Source organism: Pholis gunnellus (genome assembly GCF_910591455.1).
Source record: "Pholis gunnellus genome assembly, chromosome: 15".
Classification (NCBI taxonomy): domain Eukaryota; kingdom Metazoa; phylum Chordata; class Actinopteri; order Perciformes; family Pholidae; genus Pholis; species Pholis gunnellus.
In genome coordinates, this window is record NC_136542.1 from 22779324 (window position 1) to 22794202 (window position 14879).

The 14879-nt window shown below is 43.4% G+C and overlaps 1 protein-coding gene and 1 long non-coding RNA gene across 2 annotated transcripts; one reads left to right on the plus strand and one right to left on the minus strand.

Moving 5' to 3' along the window:
- The first annotated feature begins 95 nt into the window (after positions 1-95).
- qrsl1 (glutaminyl-tRNA amidotransferase subunit QRSL1) lies at positions 96-5778 on the plus strand. The gene is made up of 11 exons (XM_079174070.1): positions 96-198; positions 1092-1251; positions 1332-1430; positions 1505-1601; positions 1700-1861; positions 1980-2155; positions 2732-2844; positions 3260-3452; positions 3598-3715; positions 3950-4155; positions 4628-5778. Exons 1-11 carry the CDS (start codon positions 175-177, stop codon positions 4837-4839), a joined length of 1560 nt encoding a protein of 519 aa, XP_079030196.1. The 5' UTR covers positions 96-174; the 3' UTR covers positions 4840-5778.
- Positions 5779-13255: 7477 nt separating this feature from the next.
- On the minus strand, positions 13256-14803 carry LOC306707570. The gene is made up of 2 exons (XR_013767427.1): positions 14337-14803; positions 13256-13836 (listed from the first exon to the last, which is right to left on the minus strand). It is a non-coding gene; the product is annotated as an uncharacterized lncRNA (long non-coding RNA).
- Positions 14804-14879: the final 76 nt, after the last annotated feature.

The window sequence follows — 14879 nt, forward strand, 5'->3', positions numbered from 1 at the left end:
TTAACAGCCCCTCAGCCTTTCCACCAATGAGAGCGCGGGTTTCTCAACGGCCGTCCAATCACAAAATGCGGTGTTAGACGTTGTTTATCGAAACAAACATGGCGGCCCGCTAGTGCCGCACACCGTGCAGAGGTTGTTGTTAATTTGAGAGGTTGTCACAGAATTTCTTTAAATATGCTCAGCATGACGATAAGGGAGGTTAGTACGAATGTTTGCGTGTTCTTTGAGCTCAGTTCTCCGTGTTTGTTTCGTGCATTCACTTCGCGTTACCGACGTGTTTGTGCTGTCAATTCATAACTAACATAGGTGAAATAATATCGATTATCTGATACTTTTGCTCCCTAACTAAAACATAGATAGCTAAAATATATTGTCTGGCAACAGTCTAATAATCTGGTTATTGTGCTGTCTGGATAGTGAGAGAAATTGTATAACACAGTTGTATGTATGTCGTATAAATATATAACATTAGCTAACCAATGCAGCTAACGTTAACGTCACTGCTTAACTATGTTGCTTTATAAAGCTTCTATCGAAACATGCTCGTGCGCTTAAGTTGTCCCGTTAAAAAACTAAATCATGTCTTTCAGAAATAAAACAATGACACAACTTAAATGTCTCTCCTACTTATTGAGTAGTTAAGAAGTAAAGAGATATGTTTTACTCATAAGTAGCACTTTAACCTTAAGTAAAAGTACGAAGTACTAGCAGATGAATGTAGCCTACTGGTGTGACTATTTGCAGAATGAGCCTATATATTTATGATTAATATATTATTGGAATATGAAGGATGACTAATGTAGTGAAGTAAAAACTAATAATATTGACTTCTGATATCAAGTGGATGATAAGTATAAAGTAGCGTGAAATATATAAACTCAAGTAGAATACTTCAAAATTATAGTTAACTCACTGCTGACTCACTGTCACTGTTTACGGGGACATCTGAATAGAACAGAGACACTGCTCATGTTATCACTTGCATCTATGCTTTTCCTACTATAACAAGTCTAAATGTCAGCTGTGAAAAGGGTCTATTGAGTAACTGAATAACCAAGAGACCCCAATGGTATCACACCATTGTTCTCCAGGTGTCTGCGGCGCTCAGGGAGGGAAGAATCTCCCCGACGGAGCTTTGTAGGAAGTGTCTGAACCGCATCAAAAAAACACAGCATCTTAACGCTTACATCACTGTGACGGAGGAGCTGGCCCTGAAGCAGGCTCGAGAGGCAGAAGCCAGACTGCAGCGAGGTGTGGACGCGTGAGCCTGTATCTCCACACATTCTGTGTTACAGAGTCATAAGTGTTACTGATCTCGTTTTTGTCTTCAGGTGCCCCCAAAGGTCCTCTGGATGGAATCCCCTTTGCAGTCAAGGACAACTTCTGCACAGAAAATATCAAGACCACATGTGCTTCCAGGATGCTTAACGGTCTGCTTGAACCTCAGTGAAAGTTACCGTGTCTTAAATATTCCAATGATAACCTACCGTTACTTGTGCTACAGACTACACCCCACCCTACAATGCTACAGTGGTCCAGAAGCTTTTTGACCAAGGGGCTGTCCTCATGGGGAAGGCCAACATGGATGAGTTTGCTATGGGGTAAGGCCGTAGTTATCAATGTCAGAATAATAACCGTAACAGCTAGTCACAAATCCCGAAAGAGACGTTTTTTTCTTATTTATGTATTTGTCTCGCAGTGCGGGCAGTACTGACGGGGCTTTCGGCCCGGTGAGAAACCCCTGGAGCTATGCTGCTCCCTACAGAGAGAGGACAGGGGCAGCGTCTGACTCCGACTGGGTCGTCCCTGGAGGAAGTTCAGGAGGAAGTGCTGCCGCTGTGGCCTCGCTCACCAGCTACCTGTGAGGGGAACACATTCCCTGTGCCGCAAAACTGTTACAAAGAAACACAAAAGGAAATATTTTATTCAAAATTGCGTTTATAAAATCAAAATGTGCTGTTCTGATAATTACTTGGCAGGGCTTTGGGTTCAGACACTGGTGGTTCGACCCGTAACCCTGGAGCACTGTGTGGTGTTGTGGCCCTGAAGCCCACTTATGGTCTGCTGTCCAGACATGGTCTCATCCCCCTGGTCAACTCCATGGACGTCCCCGGCATTATGACCCGCAGTGTCAGCGATGCAGCCATCGTGTTAGGTAGGAAACGAATGTTGAGCGTCATCCTGGCCCACATAAAAGAAGAAAAAGCAAACGTTTCTTGCTCTTGATTATGATCATTCTACATATCCAGCTCTTTCTTTCCAAAGAGAGCATTGAATTCAGTGGGACTTATCTAGTTAAATAAAGGACTAGATTGTCCACATGTTGGTGCCATGTAATGCACAGTAAATGTCTTTTTATTCTTGAGGGTCAGATACATAAGAAGTTAAGTGTTTGCTACTCAAGAAGTGTGGTGGGGCTAATTCAACAAAATATTTCCATACTCCGTAGCCATGCCATCCGGGTTCACATGGAATACTGATATTAAAGGGACCCTGCTGAGTTTTGACCACTAGTAGTGCTATAGAGCCGTGGTTTTACGAGTGGGTACAGATAATGTATGTCACACAGGTGGCACAATTCTCGACCTGCCGTGTAAACACAATTTAAAATGTTTAAAATAACTATCCGTGTAATTGAAAGACCATGTGACATGTAAATCAGTGTTGCAGTTCCACATTGTTGTGCATTTGTCATACTGCGATCAAACGATGGTACTAACCTATCACACAGGTATCCTCCAAGGCCAGGATATGAGAGACTCAACAACAACTCCTGCTCCCTCATTGCTGACAGAGCTACCCGAACACTTTGATGTCAAGAACATCTGTGTAGGCATCCCAAAGGTGAGTATAGCTCCTAGTTACTTTTGTTTGGTTTTGTAATATGGAAATCTCATTTTTTACTTGCATGTAAGCTGTTAGTAACTTAAGTTTTGTTGTCGGAGAACAAAACGTATGATGCCGAACAGACATTGTATATACATAAAATGATTTGAGGAAGTCAAAAACTATGTGAGAAACATATTAATATTTTAGCTGTACGAGGGATATTAACAATCCTCAATTTGATTGGAGGAGGAACTGTTGGTGTTGTGATGCTTTTTGTTATTGATTTTTATCACCATATATCACCAAGACAAATTCTTTGAAGGGTTTATGTACATACAGATGGTTCTGATAAAAACATCTATGTATATTTATCTCTGTGAACACAAATGCATTAATTTCCTCTTCTTTCCTGTGTCTTCATGTATGTCAGGAGTACCACGCCCCGGGGCTGTCTGAGGAGACTTTAACGCAATGGAGTCGTGTTGCTGACATGTTTGAGAGGGCAGGGGCGCGGGTGAAGCAGGTATCCCTCCCCCACACCCAGCACTCCATTGTGTGCTACCATGTCCTCTGCCACGCGGAGGTGGCGTCTAACATGGCCCGCTTTGACGGCCTAGAATACGGTACGAAACCAGTGCAGAACACGTTAAGGGTGCAGCGTGGAGCATTTCATATGTAGGGTGCCACATAGATCACACAGGGATTTTTTTTGACAGTAGAAAATCCGAAAAAGGCAAATGCCATTGATTCCCGTCTCTCTTCTGTCAGGCCATCGTAGCGAGGTGGACAGCTCGACGGAGGCCATGTACGCCTCGAGCCGCCACGAGGGCTTCAACGACGTAGTACGAGGGAGGATACTGTCTGGGAACTACTTCCTGCTCAAACAGTAAGACGACGGATCGAAGCTGCTTGCACCCGTCTGATTCATTTCACTAACTACACACCAGTGTGGAGCTGACAGTGTGCCACTGTATCATTTTCACCTTTACTCCTTCACCTTTTTTATGAGCACTTTTGGTCACTTGCCACATTTTCTTTCATTAAATGTATGAGAGAATAAAACATTTTTTCAACACACAAAGAATTAACTGTCTGCATCCCCGCCCTCATTTTTCGGCAGGAACTACGAGCACTACTTTGTGAAGGCCCAGAGAGTGCGCCGGCTGATCGCAGACGATTTCAAACGTGTGTTCAGCTCAGGCGTCGACGTGCTGCTGACGCCCACCACCCTGGCTGACGCGGCCCGTTACTCCGACTTCACACAGGAAGACAACAGGACGCGCAGCGCGCAGGACGACGTCTTCACCCAGCCTGTCAACATGGCAGGTACAGAGAGAAGAAAAGGCCTTTAGGCAGAACTGTTCATGCATGGCATAGGAAGTGTGGGAGGATTCAGGAACTTATCTATTCTGCATGCGTGAATATACACTCACACACACACTAAATACACCCACACACCAAAAACCTTTCAACCACAACTACTTCAGTTTAGTCAGTGCTTCTTAATTTGTATCCTTTAGAATAGGCTCATTGGATCACAAATGCTATCGTGAAATTAAAAGAGGAAATTAGTATGTTACTTCTCTTTTTTGCTTTGTTATTCTCTGATGGCAAAGGTAATCATAACATGGTCAACACATAGTCCATTTCAGCTCAGACAGAAGTGTACTTTAAAGGAGCGTGTTTACATTCAGTTTAACTTTGTTTGCCTAGTATCACTCTCCTAACTAAGCTTGAGATCCTAATCATTACCTTTTCCCTGCACTCTCCTTCAACTCTGTTTTTTACTTTGCCCCAGGTCTGCCTGCCGTTTCTGTGCCAACTGCTTTATCAAGCCAGGGCCTTCCCGTTGGGTTACAGCTAATAGGCCCCGCCCTCCAGGACAAGAAGCTGCTCAGCGTCGCCCAATGGATAGAGCAGAGGGTCGGATTCCCCTCCATCAGTGACCGTGGAGACAAGAGTGGCAATGACGCAGGAACGGCCAACAGAGAGCAGACTTCAGCTGTATGAAGAGACCTGTGGACACAAGGAACCCCACTGTAGACAGAGTCACACATAATGGCCTGAAAGTGCCTCTCTGATGGACATTCATGGCTTGTTCTATGTCTTTGCAGGACATTGTTTTTTATCTCTCAGTCCACTTGCTCCTTGATGGAATGAAAATAATTACAACAAAGGATAGACTCGCTGCTCAACAACATGCATTATACTCTTAAGTGCAGGGACATTGTTTTTAATCTGTGACCTGCTGCCGTGTGTGTCTGAAGGTGGTGCTATTAAATACATGCAAGATGGGTGATCTATTAATTGTGATATTTATTATTCGTTAATGTCCATGCGTAGACAGTTCTTATTGTTGTGTATTATTAAAGGCACTGAAATCATTTTCCAGCTCAGTCGCCAAAAGACAAAAAGACACAGATGTGCTGCTGTTCTTTACCTGCATCTGTTTACCTGGACAAGCTAGCAGTGTGGCGCTAGAGATGGCAATGTCAGTCTCTTGGACAGTGTCACCACTTTGGTCCAGACTGAGATATCTCCACCATTGGATGGATTGCTATGACAAGTACATTTATGGTCCTCATGAGAGGATGAAGTGATTGACTGACTTTACCTTTACTTTTTAGTGAAATTTAAATTTGTCCAATACTTTGTTTTATGACTAAATTCCTGCTAAACTGATGACATTCCCATCAGCCTCACCTGCTAAACATCAGCATGTTAACATTCTGCTAACATGACTGTAGGCTTTTGTATTCAATTCTAAAATGAACAATTTAATGTTTTTTTTTAAAGTAAATTTATACATCAGCTCATAGCAAATGAAGAACTTCCTTATGCTTGTGAGGAAATAATAATACTTCTTTAGTTTCATGACGTATCCTGAATAGGGTTGTGAAGAGGTCGTCCCATATCAAATGTGAAGACATGCTCTTGAATTTCTCTCCAACCTCCACATATCTGCCAATTTCTACAGACATTTTGTGGAATTTATTAAAAAACAATTTAGCAAATGCATCTTTTTCTGCAAGTGTATGTGTGACTGAAGAAAGACAAATTGCAGAAGAGTTAGGTAGAGACTGCATGACCAAGCACTAGCAGACTCTTCACCATTTTGGCTCCAGCAGATACTTTCCCTGAAATACTTAGACGGTCCACATTAAACTGTTGGAATCAGCTCAAGCTAAATAAATCCAGTCAGCTAATTACAGTACTGGATACTAGCCTAAATTTAGGTGCCACGATGAGTGCTCACAAATTCTCAATTGACTCCAGCTCCGCATAATCCTGACCCATTTCTCTGCAACGTGGAACTTGGGCCTGTTACATTCCGGATTAATCCTCATACTGTTATTCAACAGAGTGCACAAGATAGAACATTGTTTTTTGTGTGAATCAACAAGGTCTTTTGCATGAGTTGATATGACTGATGCTTTGTTTTTCAGCCGAGAAGTTCACATGCTTAGCTTGCGTAACCTTCACTGAAAAACTCACCTCTGATTATCTGATTATCTTATTTCCCTGTTCACTCCTGTGACCAGATAACTACTTCCTCTTTTTTATCTCTGTAATTTCATGTCATTCCAATTTATTTAAAAATGTGCACTGCAGGTAAATGCAGGATAACCGCCGCTTCACCCTGCTTTATCTTAAATAAGGTGCTGGAAGTATCAAAAAAGCTCAAACTTGTAGAATAGATAATCTATGCAGAGAAAACTTTTTCTGTCTAAAGGACCTTCATCATAGCACATGGTTCAGCTGGAATGGCAGGTGTAGAAACAAATAACACAGAATGTGTGCACTACAAAAAATATTTTTTATTTTGTACAAATTTTATATTGTAAGGGGAGTAGCCGTGGCAGATTTTCTCACTTGTTTTAAGATAAATACAATAGAGAATTTAGTAGGACAGGTCACTGTTTCACCCTCTTCCCTAATTTTGTCATAGTGTCCATGAATCCCCAAATCTTGTTTCTACAATTAGCATGCAGCTAGCATACTTGCTACATTTAGCACAAAACCTATTCTACATCAGCTAAAAGGAGGACAACTCAAAGCATCTATTTGGGACTCTAGCCAGCCACGGCCACGGCAGGCGACATTAAGACAATTAGGAATAAGCTTAAGAGGCTAGTTCGAGCTGGTGCCCATGTTTCTGCAGGGGCATTTGCAAATAGTTGACATTTTGGAAACTACTCTTATTCACATATTTTAAATTTGGGCAGAGCCAGGCTAGCTGTTTGTTTCCCCCTTGCTTCCTGGCTTTATGCTAAGCTGTAATAATCACCTAGCTGGCTCCAAAAGTGTGGAACCCATAGCAACAGTTGCTTTGAGGATCCTTCTGCTCCCCCATAATACAAAAGAAGCCATGGCCCTAGTCGAAGTCCTTCTAGATCAGTGGTCCCCAAACTACGGCCCGCGGGCCGGATGCGGCCCGCCTCCACATTTGGTCCGGCCCCCTGAACAATACCAGAGACGCATTATGATTTTTTTTCAGTCTGCACAATTAATCGAATTTTAATCAGCCAACCACCAGGGGGCGAACGAGATGAGAGCTGTCATGCGCGCAACCTGTAGAAGTAGAAGAGTAGAAGAAGTAGAAGAGCCGAGCCCCGATCCGCGCGCACGATGCAACGGTCGCTCACCTGCGAGTAGCACGCGAGTAGCACCCCCCCCCCCCCCCCCCCCCCCCCGCGCACGATGCACCAGTCGCTCACCTGCGAGTAGTACCCCCCCCCCCCCCCCCCCCCCCATGATCGGGCCCTAGGTCAAACGATATGTTCAGTGATGTGGCCCTCACAGGAAAAAGTTTGGGGACCCCTGTTCTAGATGGTTACAACAAGAAGGAAAAGTTACAACATGGCTTCTAATTCGTCTGTAGCGTTGGTATCTAGATAAGAAACGTGTGGAAACCGGCGTGGCCGCTGAAAACGTAGAGCTTTTAAGTCCCATATAATGCGCCACCCTGGTTGTTTCCACTGTTTCACACAGTGGGATCGCAGAGAGCCCACGCTGGGTTCTTGTTTCTCTTTGACATTCTCCTCTCCGGATGGGAGGATTTGCGTGGTATTCCCTTCTCAACTCTTTCATCCCGGCTCCATCCCTCCCACCTGCCCAGCTCTTCCTGTTCATTACTCAAATGTCGCCATCTCTCACGGCTGACAGAGGACGACGTGTTAAATGAAATCTTGTTAAAGCACGGGCTCCTCACATACTAACACAAGCCGTCTCTCTCTTCCACAGGCGTCATTCAGGTGCTCCTACAATATAAAACAGCATATGCCTGTAATCTCTGCATGGCAGTCACTGGAAAAGTATGAACATAAAATGCTTCAGAGTGTACAATGCCCTCAGAGCAGAAGGAAGTGTCATGTCTTGAGGTTTGCATAATCTTAAATTGAGATATTAGACACCCACGCAACAAAGGCTGTCACCACAGCAGAGAGGGCACCCACACCTGTTCTCTGGTTTGAATGGGGGAAATTGAATTGCAAAGAACAAGACAAGTCTTTCTTGGAAAACCAAGGAGGTGCTCTATGTTGAAAGAAAAACAAGCAACAACTGTGTGTGTGTGTGTGTGTCGGCTCCTCTTTAAACCAGAGGATTAGCGACACAGCATGGTGTTGCCAGGCGAAGGGATCTCCCAAACACATGGTTGGTCCCTTTAACTTGCTGCACCTTCCACAGATTAACTTCTGGTTGCGTAAACTCAGCATACTTTTAAGACTGGTTTTTGGATGCCTTTCAAGGTCGAGCATCACCATGGGTGTCTGAATGTGTAAACCCTGAGACGGACTTGAGACTTGATGCCCATGCATGCTTGGATATAGTAACCAGGATGGATGGCTGGCTGTTAATATAATGTTTTTTTTGTCCTTCAGTGACGTTGGTGTCCATTGCACAGGCCTAACTGCTTTTCCCATCAGTCAAAGAAAGAGCCACATTGTTTGCACATTATTTGGTACCTTTGTATAATCTGCATCCTGGACACTGGGGTTTGAACTGGATAGATATCATTTATGTGTTAGATGGACACATAATGTAGAATGACATGAGGAAAAACCAAGATGATTCACAGACAGTTGCTGCAGTAACCAGATAACTGTTCCGTTATTAACTGCCAGTATTTGTTGCTCACCTAGAGAGACATGATTGATTGACCTTCTCATGCATGGAGTTGATGTTTGCAACTTCACGGTATGTTACATTCTAGATGTCAAAAGCGGGAACAGAAAAAGAGGATGTGTTGACATGTAGCACTCTGACTACGTCCAGAAATCTGTGTGCACGGAATCGTCAAATGTTTGGTTCCGCATTCGTACAAGATGTGAAGATAGAGCACAACTCAACTTCCCTGAAGTGACGATGCGTGCCGCGAAGGCTGGTATCGGTGCAGTAAAATGAATACGTGAAGGGATCTTTATATTATAATTTCAGGGATAATAAAAGTTTATACAACCTCAGTATCAAAGCATGATTAATGGTTTTGTTCCTGTTGCTACACTGTGCCAAGTCTCTGCCACCTCTACTTGACCGGCGAGGAACACAGGGTCAGCATCAATGGGTTCTTTAAAGTCATACAAGTTGACATAGTTTTCCCTTTGATGCTTTGGATTGCGGTGTGAGTTGCACATACACCGATTTCAACGAGAGAGCGATGCAGTTTCTTCAAAACACATGCAAGACATCAGAGAGTTGCTTCCTGTCCCTTTCCATGCAGCCGCTGAGCTGAGGCTTTGAAATTAGAACACACACACCTCCCATCTGAAGAGATCCCATCTGCAGCTATGGATATGTTCACCAAGTCTATCTTTCGGAGATAACGCCTGCACTCATGTGTGTGTGCCTTTATCTTTATTTATTGGTGTGCTGCAGCAGTAGCCCAGTTTGGCTCGCAGACACACTGATCATCTATTCAACTCACACAGGAGAGAGAGAGAGAGAGAGAGTATGCGCGCGCACACACGAAAGTAGTAAAATGTAGTAAGATCACACACAGATCTTACTACTTTTTTTCAAAATCACATTTGCTTATTGGTACGGTATCTCTAGGTTGCCAGGTTTGTCTGTGTCCCATCACTCATTGGGATGGATGAACGCCTGTATTTCGTCGTTTGTATTTAGTTCATAATTTTTTTATCACGTTTAGATAATGTGCCACTTGGCATTGTCCGTTCACTACTAAATAACAGTTTCTAACAGGTGGTTGCTTCCCTGTCCATTAACATTAACACTAACAATAAGGGATAAGACTCAAGAGGACAGAATCATCTGATTATATTCAATAAAAACAGAGGTAGATATGAATTTAGTTGAGGACATCTTGGCCTTTATTAACCTAACGACAACAAAACGAGCCTAGGCATGCTAACGGCTGTAGGCTACTTAGGTACAGCGTTGATGTGAGCTAAATGCTAATGTCTGCATGCTAACATGCTCCCAATGACATTGCCGACATTCCTAAGTTTAGTAGTTATACCATGTTTGCCATCTTACTGTAGTTTGTTAGCATGCTAGCGTTTGCTAATTAGCGCTATACACAAAGTGCAGCTGAGGCTGATGGGAAGGGCATTGGTTTAGCAGACGATGATGCTAAATACAAAATGAAAAGGTCCTGTGTGTAGGATTTAGGGGGACCCATTAGCAAAAAGTGAATACAATAGTTTTAGTAATGTATAATTACCTGAAAGTATAAATTGTAACATCTGCCTTGGGACTACAGATGAAAAATAGCCTCTTGGCTAACTCTGGCGCATTTACAGCAATGTTTTTATTAATGTGCACTGTCCCTTATCAAATAAACTAATACAATTGTGTTTTTGTGAGCTTAAAATGAGCCCTTCATATCTACATAGGGGGCCGGTCCTCTTCACGGAGACCGCCATGTTGCACCGCCATGTTTCTACAGTAGCCCAGAACGGACAAACCAGACATTGGCTCTAAAGAGACCGTTTGACGTTTTTACGTTACCTGAAGGCCACCTTGTAGTTCTCCGACATGCTTTGAAAGGGAGGAGTGAGCGAAGGGGTGTTCAGTCGGTTGCAATCTGCAACATCACCACTAGATGCCACTAAATCCTACACACTGCTCCTTTCAGGGATCACAGACTTATTACAATTAATCCTAAATGAGACACGAAAGTGTGCACTAAACCTCGTGGCAAACCATTCAATAGTAGTGGAGACATTTCGGTCAAAGCTACTAATGTGAACCTGCTAGGGCCGGGGTTCACCACAATTAGTAGTGGGAACCATAACAGACTGTACAAATCAGTCTACTTGATGTTGAGATATTTATCAGAGTAAATGAAATCCTTGACCGCCTGGTGGCACTAGAAGATCGGTTCATTTTTCTGTGGGTATCATACCAAAGGTTATCAGAGGGAGCATAGCTAAACAAAAACTAACAGTTGTACAGAAATTCTGAGTTGCTCTTAAATGTACTTTTCCACTCTGTAACAAAATCATAACAGCACATCACTGAGAAATTATCTTCACTTCCCCAAAACAGTCACTGACTTCACTGTTCTGAGTTCTCCCACGGTCATTAAAAAAACAACAACAAAAAAATAGACAGCCAGTGTGCAGAAGCAGAAGCTACACAGCAACCCCCTTTTAAGCTGTCAGGTGCTGCGAGCGGCATGATGGGAAAGGTGTAGCGATATCCGTTTTCCAGCACATGATAGTCTTTGACATATTAAGCAAGAACTCCTCTGGGCTGTTTGTGTTGGCGGCACTGTGGCGTGAATGCTGAGTCATGGTAATAAAAGAAAATGCAGATACCGGTTTGGAGAAGAGCAAGAGAAGTGTGATGGGTTGTCCACCCCCAATCACCTTCTCCCTCCTCTTGGCCCTTATGTTTTGATTTATTTGCTCCCTAGCATGTGATAGGCCGTGCCTAAACTCCGGTTCCTCCTTACCTTTCAGGTGGACTGGAGGAGATGGGTGGATGAAGGGCCTCGAGCGGTCACACTCCGGCAGTCAACTAAAGGAGAGCTCTTCTCGATCACCTGACCGCACTCCAGTGGCATTAAAGTTTCATGGCTGAGCCGCAGGAATGTGGCTAGGCCTCTTAATCTTGGATTATAAAGGTAAAATGGAGATCCCATCTTCAAAAAAGATATGTTGCGGAAGAAGCCGAGGTCCCTGAAGGAGGGGTAAGAGGCAGGGTCTTTGAGCGAAGGTCCTGATCCAAGTCTAGTTTTGGAGCAGATAAGATGAGCTGGACAATGCAGCCATTGTCTCGTGATCTGGTTGGGACGCAGTTCCCACAAAGATCAAGAGTGGGTGCGAAGGGGGAAAGTAAGAGCAGGAGGGAGGCAACAGGTGAATTCCAGCAGTTGCTCTGTCGTAGACAGACACACCCTTTAAATGGCAAAGCCCCAGCACCAGGTGAATGAGGGCGGGCTCACCTCCTTTGAATGATTCATCACTCTCGGTCAATTAGTAAAGTACTTTACATTTGTCTACTGCTCACTTCCGTCTGTGTAGTGAGAAACTATTTACTGTTGCTACAAATGGTTCTTAACTCTGTGGTTTTACATCAGGGTTATCCGGTGTGCCAACAATTGAAGTTGAACTCAATGACAGACTTCCTTGTGAAATGATTGGCACAGACAGGATTTTAGAAGTTAAACACCTATAGTGTGTCATACTTTGAATTGGGAGCCATGGCAACCATTGTATCCAACACATTGGTATTTAAAAGCACCAATTAAAATGACATGAAGTCAGGGATAAATTGTCGAAGTCATGATACATTGGAATGACAAGGAATCTTGAGATATGACGAGTATATTTTGATAATTTGGGCTCATTTCACAAGACGTCTCAGTGTACGAGCAACGGAGGCACCGAGTTCTCACATTTAAAGCTGCAGTTCTGTGACAAATGCCTTCATTAACAGATTTGATTTCCCCTCTGCAGATACATCCTTCTACCAAACATCCAATTGAAGCGCCAATAGGCAAGACCACAGAGTAAAGGGGGATTTTTAATAGGCAAGCGTAAACTCAATATAAAAGACAAATTTGGGATAGCAGTCTTTTTAGATTAAATGTGATTAGGCTGCAAGCACCACAAAGCCATGACAAAGAAATTCAAAGTGCCAAGATAGCTATAAGACTGAGACAATTTAACCAGACACCGATATCAAATGACAAATTTAAGTTTCCAAATTGTAACGAGTCAGCGTTGATAAAGTTACCCTGCAACTCAGATTTACAGTTTAAAGCAGACCCGATAATACCAGGCGCAGTGAGGTTTCAGTATGACCACTTTACCTATATACACCTCTGAAGTTAAGATTTTAATCTCAGCCCAAAAACTAAAAAGCAATCATCTTCAGGTTAAACTATTCTAAAAAACTATTTTACAAGCTTTTTATACACGAGCGAGAGAGAGAAGAAACCGAGCAAGAGTCCATGTAGTCACTTAGAAGTCAACGATTTTATTGGACATACAAAACAAATTAAGATCTAAATATCACATTTACAGTTCCAGAACTGTAACTTTTCTAAACTAGTTCACAATCACTTTTTAGGCCTTTGGAGCCTGGAATCAAGTATCGGAACACGTTTTGTATTTAAAGCCATGAACATGATCTCCCACCCAAATAGACAACGGATTAAACCAAGAGGTCGGTGGTTTCCCGGACAAAGGGGAATTTTCATGGTGGTGCGTAAAAAGGTAAAACTGAGACAGCTCTGAAAGCGCGCGCTCCTTCAAAAATAATTCCAAAAGGGACAGAAAAAAAGTGAAATCCAAATTGTGTTTAAGTGGAGAGACTTTGCGTGCAGCCGTCTTGACAGTGCGCGAGGCGCTAACATCAGTCCGGTCGTTAAGACCACCCGTGGAGCAGAGAGGCCGCGACAGCCAGAGGCAGCAGCAGCGTGAAGCAGTTTGTCGTTCCGGAACCGTTGCCTTTGGATGGCGTGGTCCCAGTCCCGTTGTTGTCGGACGTAGTTGCGTTCATGCGGGAGCCTGGGGTGTACTGGGCATGGACCACCTGCAACATGCAAGACCACCATCATCTCCGGTTATTTTAACGTGAGCAGGTCTACAGAACATTAAACCCACTAGTCCTTAGAACAAGGGCGTAAGATGTGACGGATCACAATAGTTCAGCCGGTGGACAAAAGTTAAACATTTAAAATAAATAAAGTGTAACTGGACAGCAAAGCCTTGGGTCCCATGGATCAAATTTCAAGTTACTTAATCCCTACAATTTGTTTAAATATTTATATATTTTAAATAACCATTTCGGTTTAGAATAAGCCCCTTACCCACAGTGCCACTGACTCACAGCTAAAACCTTTAAACTTGAAGTTAACAGAGCACCTGTGATGGAGCTCCTCAGGAAGCCGAGGAGGACACAAACGACCGTTGTTCTCGACTACTTTGGTTCAGCAGCGCTTTTAACCCTCAGCAGGTCAATATAAGGTTAATATCCCGCTGAAGTTATAGAGACAAAGCGAGGGAGAAAAAGAAGAAAAAACAACGACTGACCTGTGATGAGATGAGATGGAGAGACAGTAGCAGAGCTCCGAGGTAAGCTACACACATCTTATTCATGTTGGCGTGGAGAGTGGTCGAAGGCTGGGCTCGCTGCTCCGGTTGAGTCCTCTCGGTTAGTCGATGAATAGCTCGGGAGATGCAGCCGCGAGCTTTATACCCCCGGTGACATCATCAGCCACTCATTACCACCTGCTGTATGTTGCATTCAGGCACCGTCGGAAATGTATTGATATCAGGTTAAGCGCACGTGAACGACTTTAATTTACACAGTCCAGTTAGTTCGATAGGGCTGCTGTTTGTCAGCAGACATTTAGGAATGGAAGGCAACAGCTGGAACAACAGTCCAACACGACACTAGCTCCACAACCACCACAGAATGTTTATAACAATGAAAATATTTGTGTGAAATAATCTGTGGCCTGTAAGTATTAGTTTTATTTAAGACTGCAGAGTTTTAGTTTGTCATTGTGTCCACTGCATGCTAAAACTGAAAACGTTATTTTAAATAGGCCTACAGGAGACAAAAATCAACTC

Excerpts from the sequence above, each read along its gene's own strand:
- qrsl1 (XM_079174070.1), top strand. The coding sequence starts at position 175 with ATGCTCAGCATGACGATAAGGGAG. Across the intron at positions 1,602-1,699 it reads ATGGATGAGTTTGCTATGGG|TGCGGGCAGTACTGACGGGG; the intron begins GTAAGGCCGTAG and ends TTTGTCTCGCAG. Across the intron at positions 1,862-1,979 it reads GCCTCGCTCACCAGCTACCT|GGCTTTGGGTTCAGACACTG; the intron begins GTGAGGGGAACA and ends ATTACTTGGCAG.